The 22,374-nt window shown below is 36.2% G+C and overlaps 1 protein-coding gene across 1 annotated transcript; it reads left to right on the top strand.

Annotated features, from left to right (window-relative positions):
- Window positions 2,935–8,919, top strand: LOC109232920 (phosphoribulokinase, chloroplastic-like). The gene is made up of 5 exons (XM_019398612.1): window positions 2,935–3,615; window positions 5,956–6,040; window positions 7,275–7,359; window positions 7,479–7,723; window positions 8,489–8,919. The coding sequence occupies exons 1-5, from the start codon at window positions 3,056–3,058 to the stop codon at window positions 8,762–8,764; spliced, it is 1,251 nt and encodes a 416-aa protein (XP_019254157.1). The 5' UTR covers window positions 2,935–3,055; the 3' UTR covers window positions 8,765–8,919.

A 22,374-nucleotide genomic window follows, 5' to 3' on the forward strand; every position in this document is an offset into this window, starting at 1 on the left:
ACTTGCATTTGTTTGAAAGTCGGAATGAGACCGTCCTTAGTGAGTCATGTGCCATGTGTGGCGAGATTTTTGTGTAGTCCATGTATTGTACTTGTGTCTAGAACTTGCCCGGTATGTGAGTTGAAGCGAAATTTTAGGTGATGCTCGGTTTGAAAAATGATTTTAGACTTTCTTTGATCTTTTTGAGCTTAATTTCTTACCACAAATAAAATTTATCCCTAGTCAACCCTTTTGAGCCTATAGACTTTTATTTGGTACCCACATTACAAGCCTATACCCTTTTTATTCTTAATTGACATTGTTTTGATCCTTTTACCTCTTAAAGCACTTTAACTGTGAGATGAGCGCTAAAAGAAGTAAGAAGGAACTAAGTGTGGGGTGACTTTTGAGTGGAGCCAATAAAGGGAGAAAGGTGCACTTGTTTTGTAAAATAATACACCACTAGCAGAATTTAAAAAAGTTTTGACAAAAAAAAAGAGAATAATCTGAAGAAAAAAATAGAGATGAATAAATTGTTGTCTTGTTCTTGCTAGTGGGTATGAATTAATGTAGTGCTTAAAGAAGAAGGGAGCATTTTGGGGGTGATATTGTTTGTGAAAGTGAAGTGGATTGAAGAATTTGTGCTTAAAGTTGATTATATGATGTGTTAAAGTGGTTAGGAGGGTTAGTCACTATTCCTAAATATATATCCTACCCGTCCCTTAGACCACATTACAACCATGAAAAAGTCCTAATTGATTTTAGATCAAGCGAGCCTACATTAGTAGAGATTTACATTAAGGGCAAGCCTATGGTACCAATTACAGGCATGTGACTTCTTTTGTGAGAGAGAGTGATTTTCTTTGATATATGTGGGCATGAGATTCGAATGTGTGGATTGATTTTACTCTCTTTGCTTTTGTTGTGAGGGCACATGGTTACACGAGGGATAGGTAACATTATTAGCTCTCTCTATGATTTTGGGTGTTCAAGCCACGAGTACATTGTGACATTGAGTCGGTTTGTGAGGCTAGGATTGTTATGAGCATGTTGTCTTTGTTTGAATATTTTTGAAGTTGGCATATGAAAAAGGGAAGTGTATGAGATTGCATAAGCTAAAGTTTAATTATTGCTATCAACCATGGTCATTGGTGTAGTATGCCTCAATTATGTAAAAACAAAGTGCACAAGGATAGTGTAAATTATTAGTTGCTCGAGGACGAGCAAAGATTTAAGTGTGGGGTGTTGATAATAGGTGAATTAGACTATAATTGGACCCTAAAAGAACCACATTTTTTGTATAGCTTTGTGGTAAAAAGTGATAACCAAATGCTCTGATTAGTGCTTTTCACGCTTTGCAGGCTATATCCAACGAACGAAGTCGATGGAGCAAGTTTGGGATCAATTACGGAGAAAAGGAGGCCAATCAAAGAATGCCCACGAAATGCACCAAGTGAAGAGACAAAAGCAGAGCTAAACTTGGCCTGCCGCGGTCAGACCGTAACCGCGGTAGGACCGCGGCAGAGCAGAGCTGCAGATTCAGAGGACCTATTTGGCCGCGGTGGGACTGCGGCAGAACGCGGAAAAGCCAGGGACTAAAGTGTCAAGTCGGAAAAACTTGGTGTAAAACCCTTATAAAAAGTAGAAATTCAGACATATTAGGGCAGATTTGTTTTGGAGAGTAATTTTTGACGAAAGAAGAGCACAGAGCCGCCGTGGAGGCCGGGTTTCATCTTTTCTTCCACCAACTTAGTCTTTTTATGTTTCTTTGTATGATTTGTTGTTTTGCTACCATGTCTATGTGGAGCTAAACTTCACGTTCTAGGGTTGTGGTTCTTTCATGACTATTGTTATTCGAATATTGATTTTGATTTCTTAGTTTATCATATTGGTTTATTTATTCAATCCTGCACTTAATTATTTGATTGCTTGATCACCAATTGAATACTATCTACGAATCTCGAATTGAACTCGAAAGTGGGAATTCTAGATTGCATATAGGATTGAGTAGAGCTAGTTCTTGAACCTGGGCCTCGGGGAACGGATTCGCGGTTAGGATAGACATATACCTAATTGCCTTGCTTGGTTGATTTACAGGAATTATAAATGCGTTCTTGTTGATTTGCCGAGCCTGATTCTCTATGGCATGGACGTCTTTGATTGGATGGAGACAGATATATAGAAAGTGTGCAGTGAGGGTGCTTGTAAATCACTAGGTAGCCATACAACACTCGATCTAACTCCATAGACATATAGGCGTTAGGTTAGCTTGAATAGGCGAGTAAGAACTCGACAGATTCTTATGAGCAATATTAACCCTGTCAACCAATAAACTAGATAAATTAGTTAGTCAATTCAATTGAAGAATACAATAGGAATGTTAGATAGGCCATAACCCTAGATCGTTTTCATCACATTGATATCATAAAAATCTGCTCTTTCTCTCTGTTAAAAGTTCATTATTTATTTTTATTTATTTAATTAGTTTGAATCAAATACTTCTAGGTTTAATTCTTGTTTAGATAATTAGGATAGTCTATTTTAGTTAATAGTTAATCATAAGTGCTCGTGGGATCGACATCCGACTTTTAGTCACTTTATTACTTGACGACCGCGTATACTTGCGTGTGCGTTTGGCCGCAACATGGAATCCGCCACTGATGCTTGCATTAGGGTAGGCCGCCTACATCACACCCCCTTGGAGATGCGGCCCTTTCCCGGACCCTACATGAATGCGAAATGCTTTGTACACTGATGTAAATACTGAGTGCGAGTAAATTTTTACGCATCATAGACAGCCACAAAAAGTGACACATCAGCCTTCTCATTAAATCAAAACACTTCCCTATCCAAAACAAAACTTCCATCTCTTTCTCTAACCATAACCATGAACTTTTCTTCTTTCATTTTGTGTACCTCACACTTTTTTTTAATACAAAGACATAAAAATCAAAGTCCATTCATTCATTACATATCACCTTAACTTAGACTCAGAGAGTCCATTCCATTCTATCTCTTTATCTTGAGGAACTCTCAAGAAACCAAGAGAAGAACAAAGAAAAAACAGAAAAGAAAAATGGCAGTTAGCACAGTATACATAATACAATCCTTGAATTCAACTTGCTCAATCTCAACATCAACAAAAACCAACTTAGAATTTCATCAAAAACAAGTTATTTTCTACACAACAAGTACCAAAAAGTACTCTACCAAAAAATTCAACACATTTATAACATGCTCAACATCTGATGAAACCAAGACTGTAGTCATTGGTTTAGCAGCAGATTCTGGCTGTGGTAAAAGTACATTTATGAGGAGATTAACAAGTGTTTTTGGTGGAGCAGCTGAGCCACCAAAAGGTGGAAATCCAGATTCAAACACATTAATTTCTGATATGACAACTGTGATTTGTTTAGATGATTATCATTCACTTGATAGAACTGGTAGAAAAGAGAAATGTGTCACTGCTCTTGATCCTAAAGCTAATGATTTTGATCTTATGTATGAACAAGTTAAGGCTTTAAAGAGTGGAATTGCAGTGGAAAAACCTATTTATAATCATGTTAGTGGTCTTCTTGATCCTCCAGAGCTCATTAAACCACCAAAGATTCTTGTCATTGAAGGATTGCACCCCATGTAAGTATACTCAGTAATATTCTTGAGATTTTGGTTAACTATAACAACAGCAATAACAATCCCACAAGTAGAGTCGGGGGAGAATAGTGTATTCGCAGACCTTACCCCTACCTTGCGAAGGTAGAGAGGCTGTTTCCTATATTTAAGTTAACTATGCAAGGTCAAATTGTGTTTCACATACACACACACTCATGCACACAGTTCACACATTAGAAAACTTCATAATTTCAGCATTTTAGGTCTTTTAAAACTCCCACCCCTTCCAGAAAAAGGAGGAAAATTGAAATTGTAATTGTGAAATGAGATTAAAGCACTTTGTGTTGTCATTGTATATAAGTTGAATTCATGATTGGATTAACTCATACACGTTCGATAGTGTAAGGTCGCCTAAAGATCTGTCCATAAGAAGTGTGACTAGTAATCAGGAAGTAAGACAGATTATCCGCTAGAATATGTTAAAGTACGCTAACATTGTGAAAATTTTATTGTTGCCGGTATTGACATGTAGAACATGTACTCTATTTTTATATTCGTCCGATTAATCAGTTCTTCAAAAGATCTATCAGAATATGGAGTGAATGATTTGATCAATGAATATTCGATTCTTTCTTCAATGTAGAATCTATTCACACCAATTTTTCTATTTTTTATAGAAAAAACTACGGATTCGGGTCATCATTAATCATTTGATATAATATTCAATACGTATGCATATACATTTATCCTTCAGTTCATTCTTTTTCTTTCTAAAGTTTCAAACTTTCAATATAAAGATTCCCCCACCAACGCATTTTACTCTATTTGTTAGAATAGCTTCCATTGAGTCCCTACGCCTATTTTTTTTTCCTGAACCTTTGTTTGTTTTCGAAAAACAAGATTTGGCCATATAAGCTAAATTCTTTAAAGCCTCTCTCTCTTAGACCAAGATAAAGGATAAGTAAAAGTGATTATTCCAGTTAGTTAGATTTAACCATGTTGTATTCAAGTTAGTTGAAAGATGAAGAAATGGAGTGCTTTATGCCCAATGTAGGATTTTTCGGAGCGAAACTGGAATTTAGTCGGCTCCAAGATACTTCCTCTGGTCCATAATAAGTGACTAATTTACTTTTAGAACACCCATAAAGGAAATACTAAATTCTAGACGAAAATAGTTAGTGTGACTAAACTACCCTTTGTTAAATGTTGTACCATAGTTATAGTTGCACTTACTTCTCTTCTCAAATGTGAAAGTAAATAACTTTTTAGGGATACGTACATAAGAGTATTTTTGGAAAAACAAATTGAATTTTTTCTTGATTATATAAATGGACACTTATTTTGAACCAAAATATAAAAGCAAATTGATCACTTATTATGAACCGGAGGGAGTTAATAATATCTCTGTCACTTCTCATAATGGCCCCCCACGATTTTGGGCCCAGGTAGCTCCATATTTAGTATAGTTTCTTTAAGATTTAATTCATATACTCTATAGTGTAAAAGGATTTTATCATATAGTTTTATCGCTGCAACAAATCACTTACTACTAATTTTTGCAGGTTAAGAATCCATTCTCAATATTTAAATTACTAGCAGAATAGTTAAAAAAGGACCCCGAACTTGACGTGTTCTTTTACGCTAGCAGTTTATAGAAGTTAAAAAAGCTTTTTAATGATATTTTCGAATATTTTGGTTACATTTGTTCTTCGGGCGAAGTGCACCAGTAGTCATTTTTAAGCCTATTATTTAAAATATATTCACAATTTACAATATATTTAAAGATTAGTCAATTTGTCCAAACTTCAAGACTAAGTAACCTAAATTTCTGTATCCTAAAATTTTGAGCTACTAATTCGAAATTCAAGACTTGGTGTCCTAAATTTTGAGTTACTAATTTGAAAAGTATCCAGAATTTTTAAACTGCTAATTTGACATTTAGGACTAAGTGTCCTGAATTTCTGAGTCGGTAATTTAAATTTCAGGACATAAGATTCGAATATTTGGATACAATTTTCGAGCTTCAGGACGTTGTATCCTAAAAGTTGTACGAATTGGCTAATCTTTAAATATATTGTAAACCTTGGATACATTTTAAACACCATGCTTAGAAGTGACCATCTGGTGTTATTTTCACTTGTTCTTCTTCATAAAAGTGGAACAATTTCATTAAGGAACCCAAAAAACTTGTCAAACACAGTTTATTTGCTAAATAAATTAAACTGTCCTTATATGGCATGTTTGATTGGAACCTCAATTAAGCATTAAAGAATATTAGCCATCCATAATTTCCCTGCTTGTCTAGTTAAAGTTATAGCTAATATTAATAAACCTATTCCTTTTTTTTTTTGGGTGTTTATCTAGGTTTGACGTACGAGTGAGAGAGCTGTTGGACTTCAGTATTTATTTGGACATCAGCAATGAGGTTAAGTTTGCTTGGAAAATTCAGGTAATTGCTTCATATGCTTCAAAATTTCTGTTTCAACAATAATTTTGGTCTCAGAGCAATCAGGGACGGGGCTAGCATACAGGATATGATTCGACCGGATTCGTTAGCTTTGATCCAAATCATGTATTTTTATTAAATATGTACAAATTATTAATTTAAAACCGAATAACTTAAACAAATATAATCATGAACCGATAAACTTTAAATCCTCTGCAACATAGGTGGATTAATTAATATTATAGAGGGAAGGTTTAGGGCAACAAAAATATATGTTATAAAAAATAATCAAAAAGAGGAAAAAGATCAATCGGGTGTGTTTGGTAAAAGTCATTTTTGGTGTTTAGTTACCAAAAATATTTTCCATCTAATGGGGCTGGGGGAATAACTTTCGCTACTTATGGATGGATGTCATTTTTTAGGGATATTTTTAAAAATAGATAGATTTACAACTGGCCGTTCAAAAATAGTCCAATTTCAAAAGTAATCGAAATTTAGCCACTTTTTATGTAAAGATAAATCTAAGCGAAAACACTTTTCAAAACCCGAAAAATACTCCAGTATATTATGCTGGAGTTCCAGGATAGTATGTTGGAACTCCAGCATAATATGATGGAGTTCCAGCATAAATACACTAGAACTCCAGCATAATATACTGGAGTTCCAGCAAGTATAATGGTCCAGTATAATATACTGGAGTTTGGAGCACCAGTGCTCCAGTCTCCAGTATATTATACTGGAGCCAGCAAAGTATACCGGTCCAGTATAATATGCTGGAGTTCATACACAAGTGCACCGAACTCCAGTATATTATGCTGGACCGGTCTCTTTTGCAGTAAAACGGTGCCTATTTTTTATTGACTTGGTAAACGCTGGCTATTTTTGATTGACCAGTTCAAAAACTGGCTATACCGTGAAATTTTGGCCATTTTTTATGCCACTGTCTTAACTTTTAACTTCATATCGCTTGTTCTGATACTTAGATATTATTAACAAACTTTGATATAGAAAAGTGTCATAAAATCACCATCCGATTTGCTGCTATTATTATTATTATTATTATTATTATTTTTATTTTTAGCCTTCAATATTACTACTTTTCGAAAAATATTTTTCACTGAGCAATCACGAAAAACATTTTTGAGGAAAATAACGTCCATGAAAAATGACTCTCGTCACACCAAACACACATGTACAATTCCCTTTTGATCTAATTGTTTCTTGAAAATTAATGCAGAGGGATATGGCTGAGAGAGGACACAGTCTTGAAAGCATTAAGGCTAGTATTGAAGCAAGAAAGCCAGATTTTGATGCTTACATTGGTATATCATAATTCCCCTTAAAATTGAATTTTAAATTTACCTATTTGGTGAATGAAGATTAACACATAATACATAGTGAAATTAAAGGGTAATTATTTTTTTGTTAAATTGTTATGCAGATCCACAAAAACAATATGCAGATGCAGTTATTGAAGTACTCCCAACTCAGTTAATTCCTGATGATAATGAAGGCAAAGTTTTGAGAGTTAGACTAATAATGAAAGAAGGAGTGAAGTATTTTAATCCAGTTTGTTTATTTGATGAAGGCTCTACTATTTCATGGATTCCATGTGGTAGGAAATTGACTTGTTCTTACCCTGGCATCAAGTTTTCCTATGGTCCTGATACCTACTTTGGCAATGAGGTATGTTGCTCTATCTATCTCCCCTTTGTGTTGCTCGGATCCTCGAAAATAGTTGTCGGTTGTGTGTTGAGTCCTCCAATTATGATGCATTATTGGCGAATTTGACACGATTGGGTGACATTTTTGAAGGATTCGAGCAATATACCTCCCAATGCTTGATTATAATGTATAATATCAAGAAGACAAAAAAATGCAACAAGGTTTGGGTTTTGCTTGAAAGATTAGTGATTCACTTAATATGTCTAGATCATCAAAAGGGGTTAGTTTCATGTATAATCACTGAATTTATTCGCTATAACAATAAAGTTAAAGTAACTAAACGTTTTTACTATATTATTAAGGTCGCTAAACTTTACTCGTTGTAACAATAAAATCACAACTATTATTTTCACATTAAAGTAACTTAATGTTACCTACTATAACTATAAATTTACCAAATTTAATTTTACCCACTATAATGGTAAAACCTAATCAAGAGACTTTACATGAATTGAACCCTCACCAATAAGGTGAAATTCGGGCTAGTGAGTAAAATTCAGTTACTTTAATGTAAAAAAAAATTGTGACTTTTACTATTACAGTAGGTAAAATTCAGCGATCATATGTGATATTAGACATTGACTCGAGGCTTGTTTTTTGTCACCCCTCAAGCATATAATATGGTTCTTCAAAGACAACAAGAATCTTACCTTTCTGTAAACCTGAAAATTGTCTGTTTCATTACTCAGTGCCTGTTCTCACTGTCTGTTTTTTGCTGTTAAATAGGTATCTGTCTTGGAAATGGATGGCCAATTTGACAGACTAGATGAACTCATCTATGTAGAAAGTCATTTGAGCAGTCTATCCACTAAGTTCTATGGTGAAGTTACTCAACAAATGTTGAAACATGCTGATTTCCCTGGCAGCAACAACGGCACAGGTTTTTTCCAGACAATCGTCGGATTAAAGATCAGAGACCTTTACGAGCAAATCGTTGCTAGCAAAGCTTCAGCTCCAGTAGCTGCAAAGGCCTATAATTCGTCGACAAATATTCACAACTAGGCATCAAAGTATATCAATTTATCCCTTGGTTGTTTAGAGCTTGATCTTTCAATAATTTATTTCAACTACTTTTACCATCTTTCATGTTTTCAAGTTTCATGGTTAGATGATTTCTTATAAAATGAGAGTATGCTCCATTGTGCATTTTGTTTCTAGTTGGAACTATATTGAGATGTAGTACAATAGATAAATAAAAGAAGAAATGTAATGAAGCATAATCAAATCACTTGATTGTATTTAGTAATGTTTTAAAAGGCGGGGGCGTGATGCGAGACGTTTTACCTCTGACGAGGCGAGGTGTAAGACCTGAGACATGGGGCGTAAGTCCCACGGATCTTTAGATTTTACTAATTTCAAGATAATATAAAATAAGAAATAATTATAAAAATTACATTAAAATCACAAAATTATAACAAATAATCTATTTAAACTATTCATAAATTATAATTCAACTATGCATAATATAAAAACTATGACACATATCAAATATGCAAATTAGCTGCTGATCACGCCCAACTATGCCTTAAAAAAAGGACTAAGCGGTCCCTGCAAATATAATCCGGTTTACAAGTCCGGAGTCGAATCCCACAGAGAACTAAGGTTTAGCTACAGCTGTTCACTATCACCAAGAAGACAAGCTTGAACAATTCCTAACTTATAGATATTAAGATTCTTGTGTTTAACTAATTAACTAATAAATTAAAATAGTAAATTAACAGCTAACGATACTGAGGGTTAGAGAAAAGATTAAGGAGGTCTAGAGTTATGATTTCCCCTATTGTCAGAATCCTTCCCCCTATGTCTTCTATAATTTCGCCTAAGTATTCTCTACCGATCATGAGCACTCTTATTGCCGTAAATCTCTCCCGAGTAATTACGACAATTTACTAGACGCACTCTCCCGAGCTACGCTAGCTGGCTTTTAATAAAGCTCACTTCAGATCGCACCCAAGGCTTCGTTATCCCTAATCCCGCCTTTAAACCCTTGGTTATTGATCCCTTATATACTCTGGGAGTGGTGTTGTTCAACAATTACCTAAATATGCACTCTCTCCCGAGTTATGCATACTAAATAGGCACAGCTAATTGAGAGCTCTTCAATCAACCAGAATATAAACGTAGTTGAACAAATACAGAAAAGCTATGGCTCAATTATATAAAAACATAACAAGAATTTATCCTACAAAAGGTTCTATCAAACTCTAGATAACAAATTAGCTATTCATAATAGTATGTAAAACTACAATACTAAAAGTCATAACCAACAATGAAGAAAATAGGAAGAGGAAGGAAAAAACTCGTAGAAGAATTCTCCGCCTTGCTCCCAATGTGTTCTTGCCTCCAAGGGTGTTGTCTAACCCTAAAGTAGTGTCTCTCCGCCTCCTTAAGTCTAATTTATATCCAAAATATGTTCTCCTCTTGTTCTTGGCCGGCCTCCTTTGTTTAATATAGGGTTTAGGACTTAAAATCCCATGTTTTGCACTTTAGTCCCTGAAATTTTCGCTTCCTGCCGCTGTTTTTCCGCGGTCGCGGTGGAACCGCGGCCAAACATGCCCTCTGATTCTTCAGTTGTCCGCGACCATCTTCTACCGCGGTTCTGCCGCGGTTGCGGCAAAATAGCGGTTTTTCACCCTGTTCCGTTTGGAATTTGGAAAAACGTAAAACATGAAAGTTGTAGCCCTTTGAGTTAGCTTTCCAACCATATATTGTGTAGCCCAAATGGAGTTCTGAGCAAAACGTTATGTCTATTTTACTAGACAGTGCATAATATGCCTCCTCAAGTCTTCGTTCGTACTTAATTATCAAATTTGACCCCCGAACACGATCCCGGCTTAATTCCTTAAGCTTTTACTCAGAATTCAAAGCTTCAAATCACTTAAATTCATTCCATAACATCTATATAGCTCGGAATCACACCTACAAGGCATAAAACACACAATTAGTGCAAAACACTAGCGATTAAAGCGCAAACTCAATTAAAGTGCAGTAAATTCGAGTGTAATAAGCGACTAAAATATGCAATTATAGCCTATCATCAGCTGCAACGTCGTTACAACTCAAACATCAAAAGCAATGTATATGCGAAATCTTATATGTATCTCTTAAGGAGTAATGAATTTTGAAAAAATTTCGATATTATAATATAATATTTTTTCTAAAATATTCCTTTTATTTGATAGTATGCTTTCTATTTGAAAGAGAATTTATATAAAAATATAATTCACAATTTAAATATGATTCTCTAGCAACATTTATTTTTAAGTTTCAACAATTTAATAAAGTGAAACATAATTTCATACTATATCATGATAACTAATTATTTGTAAATAGTTACTAGCTGATACTGAGCTATTAAATTAATAAGTATTGTATCGTAAACATGAAAATAATATTTAGGAAAATAATTATAAAAAAGTTATTGACTAATATAATAAAGACATAACAAAAGTTAATAAATAATACTTTTAAATGAAAGATTTATTTAAAATTTACTATCATAGCAATCTTAGTGGATAACCTGCAATAATTTTTGTTTTAATTATGACATAAAATACTCTCCACTTAATGATTCATGATTAAGAAAAAGTAATTTTGAATAGTTAACGATTTATTAAAAAAATTTGAGGATTTACAAGGTTAGTTACACACAATTGCATAAAGTTTTATTAGGCGCGCCCAGTACGTTGGGCGTTGGGCGTGTCCGAGACGTAAGCCCCGACGGTCGAGGCGTAATTCTCATGAAACTAAGTCTCACACATAAGCCCAGGGACGTTTTACGAGTGCCCCGCCCCAGGGCGAGTCCCAATTCTGCCTTTTAAAACAGAGGTATTTAGGTGTGGAAACTTATCCAAGATGGAATATAACTCTCAGGGGTCATTTGGTAGGATGTATTAACGAAAAATAATACATGTATTAGCTTTGGTATTATTAATCTCTTGTTTGTTAGTATTTTTCAACTTATGTATAACTAATACAATTATACACCATATTCAGTACTATTCTTATACATAGCAAACCATGACATTAGCATTATCATAATTTTTAATGCATGAATAAGCATGTATAAAGACAGGCATGCCCTTTCAAAACCTTTTCCAAATCCTTTTTTTGGAAGGTATTTTGGTAAACAAAGATTTAAAAAAAAAATTGTATATTGCATATTAATTTTAATATACCAAACCAAAGGGTAATCCCAGTATTACTAACCTCAGCATTACTAATACACCCTATTTGGTATTATTCTTATACGCCCTACCAAACGACCCATCAGTTCATTTTCAAGCTGTTTCTTCACAGCCCATGAAAGCACCTTCAGTTATGAACTTTTTTCATTAGCAAAAAGATGAAGAGCCATATCAGTAAAAATGGCGTGTAGTAGTGTAACGACCCAACCGGTCGTTTTTAGAATTCACGCCCCGATCCCCTATTAACTACTTCCCCTAAGTTCATTTCTGCTATTTTGAGTTGCCGGGACGTTCGGCGTTGAGTTTCGGAGAGTTTTGGGACACTTAGTCCCTAAATGAGAGCTTAAGTGTTGGAAAGTGGTCCGTAGTCGGAACAGTGTGAAGACGGCCTCGGAATGGAAATCCGATGGTTCCGTTAGCTCCGTTAGGTGATTTCGGAGTTGGGAGCGTGTTCGGAATGTATTTTGGAAGTCCGTAGCTAATTTAAGCTTGAAATGCCGAAGTTTGAATTTTTGAAGTTTCCGGTCCGATAGTGAGATTTTGATCCGAGGGTCGGAATGGAATTCCGGAAGTTGCAGTAGCTCCGTCATGTCATTTGGGATGTGTGTGCAAAATTTTAGGTCATCCGGATGTGGTTTGGTTAGGTTTTTGATCGAAAGCGTATTTTGAAGATTTGGAAGTTCATAAGCTTGGTTTTTGGTTTGATCCATCGTTTCGATGTTGTTTTATGTGATTTGAAACTTCGAGCGAGTCCGTGTTAGGTTATGTGACTTGTGTGCATGATTAGTCGGGGTCCTGGGGGCCTCGGGTGTGTTTCGGGTGGGCTACGGATCCTTTTCTTCTATTTTTGAACTGCTGAACTGCTGCTTCTGATATCCTTCTACGCGATCGCGAAGCCTCTCTCGCGATCGCGAAGGTATAATTTTCCTTACTTCGCGATCGCATCTCAGATCCCGCATTCGCATAGAGCAATCTCAGGACTTTGGTATTCCTTCAACGCGTTCGCACTCATGGTTACGCGATCGCGAAGCACTGTCTTCCTCTTATCCGCGTTCGCGTTCCTGTCATCGCGTTCGCGATGTACATTTTCTGGGCCTTCTCGAATTCCTCTACGCGATCGCGACCTTTGTTCCGCGATCGCGATGAACAAATCGCTGGGCAGGCAGAATTAAATCCCAAATTCGAGGGTTTTATCTTTTTATCACATTTTTGACTTCTAGAGCTCGGTCCTTGGCGATTTTTGAAGGGATTTTCACCTGGGCAACTTGGGTAGGTAATTCTCACTCGATTTAGACCAATTTCCATGAATCTCCTCTTAATTTCATCCTTTAATTTCAGATTTTTGATGAAAAATGGGTAGAACTTCATAGACTGAATTATTGAGTTTTGAGGGGGTGTTTGACCTCCGATTTGAGAGATTTTTATATGGTTAGACTCGTGAGAGTACGAGGGTTCTGAAAATATTAAATTCATCCGGTTCCGAGATGTTGGCCTGAGGGGCGTTTTGGTCATTTTGCCTAATTTCGCGCTCTAGCTTTGAATTAAATAGTAGAACCCGTTGCTTGAGATGTTAATTATAATGTGTGATTTAATTGAATAGATTTGGATCATTTGGAGTCGAGTACTCGTGGCAAGAACGTGGTTGCTAGTTGATTTTAGCCGGTTCGAGGTAAGTATCTTGCCTAACCTTGTGTGGGGGACTTCCCCTTAGGATTTGAGTCTTTTTTGTTGATTGTATTCCTTGTACGCGAGGTGACGAGTGCGTGCTCGGATTTATTTGTGGAAAATTGCCCCTTTTAGGCTCTTAGATCCTTGTAATCACCAAATATGAAGTTGTTCTTGATACGATTGAGTTTCCTGTTATTAGTTTCACCTCTACATGACTTTACTTGGAATTTATCTGCTCTTTTAGTTATTCTTGTTGCCTAATTGACTTTTACTTGTTTGACTGTAGACATTTACCTTTCTGTAGTCACATTGTCTTTCCTAACTGTTTGTCTTTACCTGGAGGCATTATTTCTACCTCTCGTGTAATTAATTGGTCTTAATTGGAAAGAAGTCAGATATCCTATGTTTAGTTGATATTTCCTAAATTGTAATTATTTGATTCATGTTAACTTCCTTGTTGTTGAACTTAGTATTATCGGATTGTTGCTTTATATTATTTCTCCCTTGTTGAGTTATTCTTATTGCACTTAGTATTTCTCCGTTACGGTTATTCCTTGTGAGTTAGTTGTACCGTCTTTTGGTGAACGAAATTTCTGGAGTTGATCCTCTCGCTTTGTTCCTGTATATATTGTCATTTGTTGTGTTGCATTGATATTGTGATGCACGAGGTTTCTGCCGTGCGGTTGTTGATATTGTGATGCACGGGGTTTCTGCCGTGCAGTTGTTGATATTGTGATGCACGAGGTTTCTGCCGTGCGGTTGTTGATACTGTGATGCACGAGGTTTCTGCCGTGCGACCATTGGTACTGTGATGCACGAGGTCTCTGCCGTGCAGTTGTTGTTGAAGGGTTGCACGAGGTCTTTGCTGTGCTATTGTTGCTATTGATGTGTTGCACATGTGGCGTAATAAGGCGGGATATGTTATATGCTTATATGTGGGTTGTGCATGTGGCGGAATAAGGTGGGAACATTATGATGCACGTGTGGCGAAATAAGGCGGTGTTTATTATATTATTCTTTGCACACGTGGCGAAATAAGGTGGCCTATATCAGGGGTTGATTGTCTAGAATTGTGACGGCCTGTGGAGGCATTCCTATTTGTTTTATATTGTGATTGTGGGTTGCTTACCTGTATGAGCGTTACCGCTTGGAAGTTGTGAGGAAACATTCATACGTGCGGTCCGTTCTCCTTTTCATGTTTTCTAGTTGGTAGAATTCTTGTTAAAAACACTTGCACAAGTATACACGTAGTTGAACACTCCTTTTAGAGATGAATTCCTCCTGATTTTTGCTAAGGGTGGAGGTACGCCCTCGTTTATCCATTATAGTTGGGAGAGTGGCCCTAGTTAGCCAGTTAGTTGTCAGCATGACCATGAGATTGATGGCGCACAGGATGCCAAATTGTTAGATTTCAGATACCGGGTCTTCGCGAGTTGTGGTTTGTCCGAGACTTGGTGAAATCGTGGAAAGAGTTGAATAAGACCTTTGTGAACACCGTTGTAGGATATGAGTTATTGACTTGTTTCCCCCCTTGCTGTGTTGTGACCTTAGGATTTGTGATTCTGCCGTCTTTCGTACATCATTTATTATGTTCTCGTTGTTACTGGTTGTACTTTTCCCTTATTGTGAATTGAAGCATTTTCAGTCATTCATGCAGTCTTACATATTTATTTGTCATTTCCATTATACCTATGATTATACTGTTTATTGACCGGTAGGTGCCTTGACAGTTCCTCGTCACTACTCCATCGAGGTTAGTCTTGATACTTACTGGGCACCGCTGTGGTGTGCTCATGCTACTCTTCTGAACATTTTTGTTGTGCAGATACAGGTACTCCCGCTCAGTTCTGTCAGCCTTGGAAGGAGGCGTATCGGTAGAGACTTCAAGGTATATCTGCTACGTCTGCAGACCGAGAAGTCCCTTTCCAGCTTTCTGTAATAAGTATAGCTTTTCCAGTATTTCTCATTTGTATAGGTATTCTTGAGTCAGAGCCTCTTATGTACCCCCTTAGCGTGTGATTTGTGAGTTTCCGGGTCTTGGAAGTTTTTGTTAGCTTCGAGAAATTGTTGTGGTATGTGCCGAGCGGCACCTTAAACACCGTTTCATTTTACAGTTTAGTTTTATTTATTTTCTTCCGCAATTATGGTTTATCTTCCGCATTGTTAGGCTTACCTAGTCATAGGGACTAGGTTCCATCACGACATGTTCATGGAGGGTGAACTGGGGTCGTGACAAGTAGCCACTAATTAAGGGTGTCTTTAATTTTTATCCACTAATTATAATGCTCAGCAAAAATAGCCACTACTAATAGGGAAAAGACTGTTTTACCCTTCCTTCATATGCCAAAAGGCCAAAAACCCTTATTTTTTCATTCAGAAGAGGGAAATTTGAGGGAGGGGAAGTTCGCGTGTTCTCTGCTGCTGTATGATCTCGCATGCAAACGAGCTTCACTTAATCTTTCTCCTTCTTCATCTTCTCTGTCATCTTCTCTGAATCGATCGATCTAACTGGTAATTTTTTTTTGTTTTATGCATTTTTGTTTCAAAAATCGATCGATCTATATGTGTAATCGCGTTCAATGCCCTGTCAAGTATGTGTGAAATTTCAAAAATGATCATTATAAGTTGATTCAGTGTCGGAGAAGTAGCGTATTTTTGTGATGCTGTTATTCAGAAATTTTTGGTTTTGAAATGTATAATGTGTTTGTGGTTGATTCAATATATTTGATTATGTAAGGACATTTCATAAAAATAGTCGTAGAAAATCATAAGCTTACTGTGTTTCTGAATTTTTAGTTAACTGTGTTCATGAAAGATAAGGATCAAACGACATTAACTTTTGAAGTTGGAACTCAAAGTTAAGGACAGAGTGTCCATAACTTTTGAACTTGAAACTTGAAGTTAAGGACTAAGTGTCCTTAACTTTGGAATTTGAAAGTTGAAGTTCAGGACCAAGTGTCCTTAACTTTTCAACTTGAAACTATAAGTTAAGGACTGCCTGCCGTTAACTTTTTAACTTGAAACTTGAAGTTAAGGACCTAGTGTCCTTACCTTTTGAACTTGAAACTATAAGTTAAGGCCTGCCTATTCTTACCTCTTTAACTTGTAAATCTAAGTTAAGGACTAAGTGTCCTTTACTTTTGAACTTGGAATTCAAAGTTAAGGACTGCATGTCCTTAACTTTTAAACTTGAAACTTGAAGTTAAGGACCAAGTGTCCTTAACTTTTGAACTACAAATTTGAAGTTCAGGACTTATTGTCCTTTACTTTTCAACTTTAAACTTTAAGTTAAGGACTGCTTGTCCTTAACTTTTTTACGTGAAACTTGAAGTTAAGGACCAAGTCCGTCCAACTAACTATAAGTCCTAATTTTTGTTTTCTTTTTCCTTCTTTGTAGTGTGATAATGGAAGGAGATCGTGTGTTCAAGTTTGATGATTGGCGTAATTTTATGGTGTATTGGAAAGGAGATTTACAGTATAAGGAAACAATTAAAAGTTTTTTGTCAAACAGTCAGTGGAAGAAGTTGAGGGATGGTATTTTCGGCAACTTCTTCCGATTACAAAGTGTGAAGTTATGTGGTAAACTTATTCACTGTATATTGCTTTCAGAAATTGTGAATAATGACCCTGATTCGATGACATTCAAGGTATTTGACCGTGAAATTAAGTTTACACGTGACGCATTTCATCTAATTACTGGTTTGAAGTGTTATTCCTCGCTGGACATCAAAGGTTTACATGAGAAAGAGAATAGGCTTTCGAAAGTCTATTTCCCCGGAAAGGATAGAATTGAGTTGGGTGATTTGTTTAATTTTATTTCTAGTCACCCACATGGTACAGCTTCGTCATTTGTAGGCAGCGATGATGATGCTGTGAAGTTGGCAATAATTTATTTTGTTGAATCTGTTTTGATGGGCAAGCGGAAGAATAAGAATGTGTCCGAGCAGATAATGAAAATTATCGACGATGATGTACTCTGCTCTTCTTTCAATTGGGGCTCTCTTTCTTATGACACGCTATTAAAATCATTGAAGAGTTGTTTGAAGCCGAATGAGAATGAGATTGAGAAAGAGAAAGACAAAGATAAAGACAAGGATAGCTACACTATACTTGGCTTTCCTTTTTCCTTTTGTGTTTGGATTATGGAAGTAATTCCTATTTTCCAGGAAAAACAATTTGTGAACTTCCAAGAATCTGGTTATCCTCGGATGTTATATTATTCGAAAATGAAATCTCCACAGTTTGATTCTCTTTGTAAAAAATACTTCCATAATGAAAATGTAAGTTAATGTAATTACTAGCTATTTTTTTGTTTATTTGTTTTAGTTCTGAAAACTTATGTTTACTTTTTGTCGTATAATAGTTGTATAAGTTGATCGAGGTGTCACCATTTATTCCTGTTGAAGAAGAAGATACAGAGCCTCTTAGTGTGGAGGAGCCAATTTCACAATATCAAAGCTCAAGGCCTTCTTCCACACAATTTGATGAACCCATACTTAAGGAATTTGTTAGAGTATGTCTTTCTGCCTTTGAATAGCATTAGTTTTTTATTTGATTATTTTTTGCTTACGACACTTTTTTTTATGTTTTTTGATTCAGAGATTATCAGAGAGTTTAAGAAGGATCTGCAAGCTGAAGTTACCAGAATAAATTAGAAAATAGCTATTGTGTCCTTAAGTTTTGAACTTAAAACTATAAGTTAAGGACTTCCTGTCCTTAACTTTTGAACTTGGAATTCAAAGTTAAGGACTGCATGTCCTTAACTTTTTAACCTGTAATTGAAACTTAAGGATTGTCTGTCCTTAACTTTTGAACTTAGAATTCAAACTTAAGGACTGCTTGTCCTTCACTTTTGAACCTTCAAGTCAAACTTAAGGACTCATGTCCTCAACTTTTCAACCTGTAATTCAAACTTAAGGATTGCCTGTCCTTAACTTTTGAACCTGTCCTTAACTTTCTAACATAGTTTCTTTCTCAGGATTTAAAGAAAACTCTAGGATCAAAGCTTGATACTTTGTTGAAGATTTATGGGAAAGCTGATGAAAGGAACATAAAGAGAGAATCTAGTGTTCCAATTAGAAAAGATGGAGTTGAAGAAGATACAGAGCCTACTGTTACAATCAACAAAGATGCATACGGTGATGAACGTGATGATATGGATGTGGATGCAGAAGTTCAATATGAAAGTGATTTTAGAGATGCACATCTAGATGATGAAACTGAGAACGTTACTGATATTGGGAAAGGTTAGATATAGATTTTGAATTTTTTTTCGTTGAAATTTATATTCAATAGAGTAATACATATAAACTTTTTTGTGATTACAAATATTTGTAGAATCTATTGATGGAGTGGAAGTTGAAGATGTAGGAGAATGTCAAGACCAGGAAAATCCAAAAGAGAAAGGAGAAACAGAAAAAAATTGTAAATGTGGATTGCAATCTCAGGAGGATTTAGCAAGTCCATTGGGAACAAGTGTCAGCGAGATTGTATGCAAATGCTTAGAAGGAACATATGATCTGTCTACACCTCTGTCATACAAAGAAAAATTTGGAGTTCAAACTTGTGCCAATCAAGGTTAGATAAAATTTTCATTATATATTGTATGTTAGTTTTAGTGAATTATTAGAATGGGTATTAATTGCAAATATTACAGAATCTTTTGAAGCTGCAAGGGAAGAAGCTGGAGTGGAGTATCAAGAGAAAAGTGGAATACAATCTCAAGATGTAGAAAATACTGAAGGAACAAGCAGAAGTGAGATTGGTTCCAAATGCATAGATACAACATGTGATCTCTCTAGACCTCCCTCTCTTAATGACAATATTGGAACCGAAGAAAATGCTAGTGAAGATAATGATATAATTGGGATGATCTTGACTATTGCAAATGGTTAGACAGTATTTTATTTTATTTTATATATGTTTGTGTTAATCAAAGATTATTAACAAGTACTAATTGTGTTAGCTCTTGTAAATATTTTTGCAGAATCTTGTGAACAAGCAACTGAAGCACATGGTGAACAATTGCAAGATAAAGAAAATGTGCAATTGGAAGAAAAAGAAAATGATGCAAGTAATATCTTAGCTGAATTTTCTGTTGAAAAAACACAAGAAGGTAGTGTGCAGAAGACAGGTACTGATTGTGTCTTAAATATTATATTCATAATTGAAATTTTGTCTCTTCATTTGACGAGTTACAGCAAATATATATATATATATATATATATAGTGTTGCTGGCAGAGGACAACAATGATGAAGCTCTTAACCAATATACGAGGAAAAGAAAGAGAGACAGTATTGGTTATGATGGTCCGTCATTTTCTATTCTTACTCCTACTCCTCCAAGTACACAAATGAGCATTGATGGGGCTTTGACTATGGAGGTTGAAGGAAATGTTGAAGAAGAGCTTGGTCGAGGTAAAAGGAACAAGAAGCTAAGTTGGCAGTTGAAATCTCCTTTTGATCAGGAAAGAAAAGCAGGAACATCGATGGCAGACAATCAAAATACTCCGAAGAGTTCAGGCTGGATAAAATCAACATATACTCGTAGGTGTATTTTTCATTATGCCACAGAAGATGCAAAATTAATAAAGAAATTCATTGCGTGGTTGCGCAAGGAGAAAAGGAGAGGTCGCAAAAAAGAGTAAGTCCCTTAATGTATTTCACTACGTCCTTAACTTCTGTTATTGTAAGACTAATTTTAGGACTAAGTGTCCTGAACTTTTGAAGTTGTAAGTCAAAGTTCAGGACCATGTGTCCTTAATATTCGAACTTGTAATTCAAAGTTAAGCACTGCCTGTGACGACCCGGCCCATCATCACGTGAGTTACCGCTCCGTTTCCCCCATTTTCTGCTTCCTTATATTTTATTGTAAGAGTCTTGAGTGAACGAGTCGATTTGGATTGGTTTTGGATGGAAATGAGACACATAGTCTCATTAAGGAAGGTTGTTTTGGAAAAGTCAACCGAATGTTGACATATGTGGCGACCCAAAGGGTCATCACCTATTTTCTTATTCATTTCGTGCTTCCGAGGCCTCGAAAACCTCAATTAGGGTTGCCTCGATCTGCGTGCACAGTCCGGGCGCGTAGCCGGAAAGCTTAAATATTAATTCTGTGTGAAAAATGCTAAATTTTGATATTAATATGAATATATTTGACTTCGGTCAACATTTTTGGTAAACGGACCCGGACCCGTGATTTGACGGTCCCGGAGGGTCCGTAACAAAATATGGGACTCGGGCATATGCCCGGAGTCGAATTCCGAGGTCTAGAGCCCGAGAAATGAATTTTTCTATGAAATTATTTTTCTGAAATTATTAAGAAAATTTGGAAATGAAATTTGATTAAAAGACTGTGGTATCAGGCTCGTATTTTGGTTCCGACGCCCGGTACAAGTCTTATATATGGTTTAAGCGTTTTCTGTAAAATTTGGTTAAAAACGAACATCGTTTGACGTGTTTCGGACTCGAAATGGAAATTTGATGCTTTATGAACATTTCAAAGAAAAACATGAGTTTTGAGGCTTGATTCGACGTATATGATGTTATTTTGGCGATTTGATCGCACGGATAAGTCCGTAGGATATTTTTGAGGTTGTGTGCATAATTGGTTTGGTGCCCCGAGGGCTCGGGTGAGTTTTGGATAGGCATCGGATTGCATTTCTCATTTTTTGAAAATCTGGTATGTTGGCTTATGTGGTTTTCGCAAATGCGAAAGGGAGACTTGCAATTGCGAGCTCGCAAATGCGAGCTTCGAGTCGCAATTGCGAGGTCTGGGAAATTACGCGCAGGTCGCAAATGCGAGAATTTTGCTCGCAAATGCGAGAGGCCACTGATCGCAAATGCCATCGCATTTTCGCAAATGCGAAGCCTGGCCTCCAGACCTGAGTTCGCAAATGCGAACCAAGATGTCGCAATTCCCAAGCCTGAAGGGTTCGCAATTGTGAACCCAACTTCGCAATTCCCATATCCGAGGCCCAGCAAATTTTATACTTAGTCGAATTTTCATCACTTTTCACCATTCTTTCAAAACCCAAACACCATAGGCGATGTTTCAAGAACAATCTTCATCCCAAATCATTTGTAAGTCAATTTTTACTCAATTCTTTCAATCTTTAACATCATTTAACATGTTTTCCACTTAAAATCAAGGATTTTCATGGGTGAAATTGGGGTTTTTGGGTAGAACCTAGGTTTTCTAAAAATTGGGGATTTGGACCTCGATTTGAGGTCCGATTTTAAAACAAATTATATATTTGAATTCGTGGGGGAATGGGTAACCGGGTTTTGGTTCGAACCTCGAGTTTTGACCACGTGGGCCCGGGGGAGATCTTGGAATTTTTGGGAAATTCATTTTTTTGCATTCAAATTGATTCATATAGTGTTTATTAAAGTAATTGAGCAATTTGTGATTAGATTCGAGCGAATTGGAGGTGGAATCGCGGGGTAAAGCGATAGTTGAAGATTAAGTGGAATTCAAGGCTTTGAGGTAAGTGTTTGGTTTAACCCTAGCTTGAGGGAATAGGAGTTGAGTCTTGTTGCTAATTGCTATGTGATCGAGTATGATGTATAGGCATGGTGACGAGTATCTATACATTGGTGTCTAGCATGACCGTGAGTCCTTTTAATGTGATTATCATGATTTGGTTGTGAATTCCGTATTTATTGGAGGATTTCTATATGTTGTGAATAACATGAGAACGACGATATGATCATTTGATTCCTAGGAGCATTGGCTCGAATCGTAATACGAATAT

The sequence above is a fragment of the Nicotiana attenuata genome, chromosome 10, assembly GCF_001879085.1.
Source record: "Nicotiana attenuata strain UT chromosome 10, NIATTr2, whole genome shotgun sequence".
NCBI lineage: Eukaryota > Viridiplantae > Streptophyta > Magnoliopsida > Solanales > Solanaceae > Nicotiana > Nicotiana attenuata.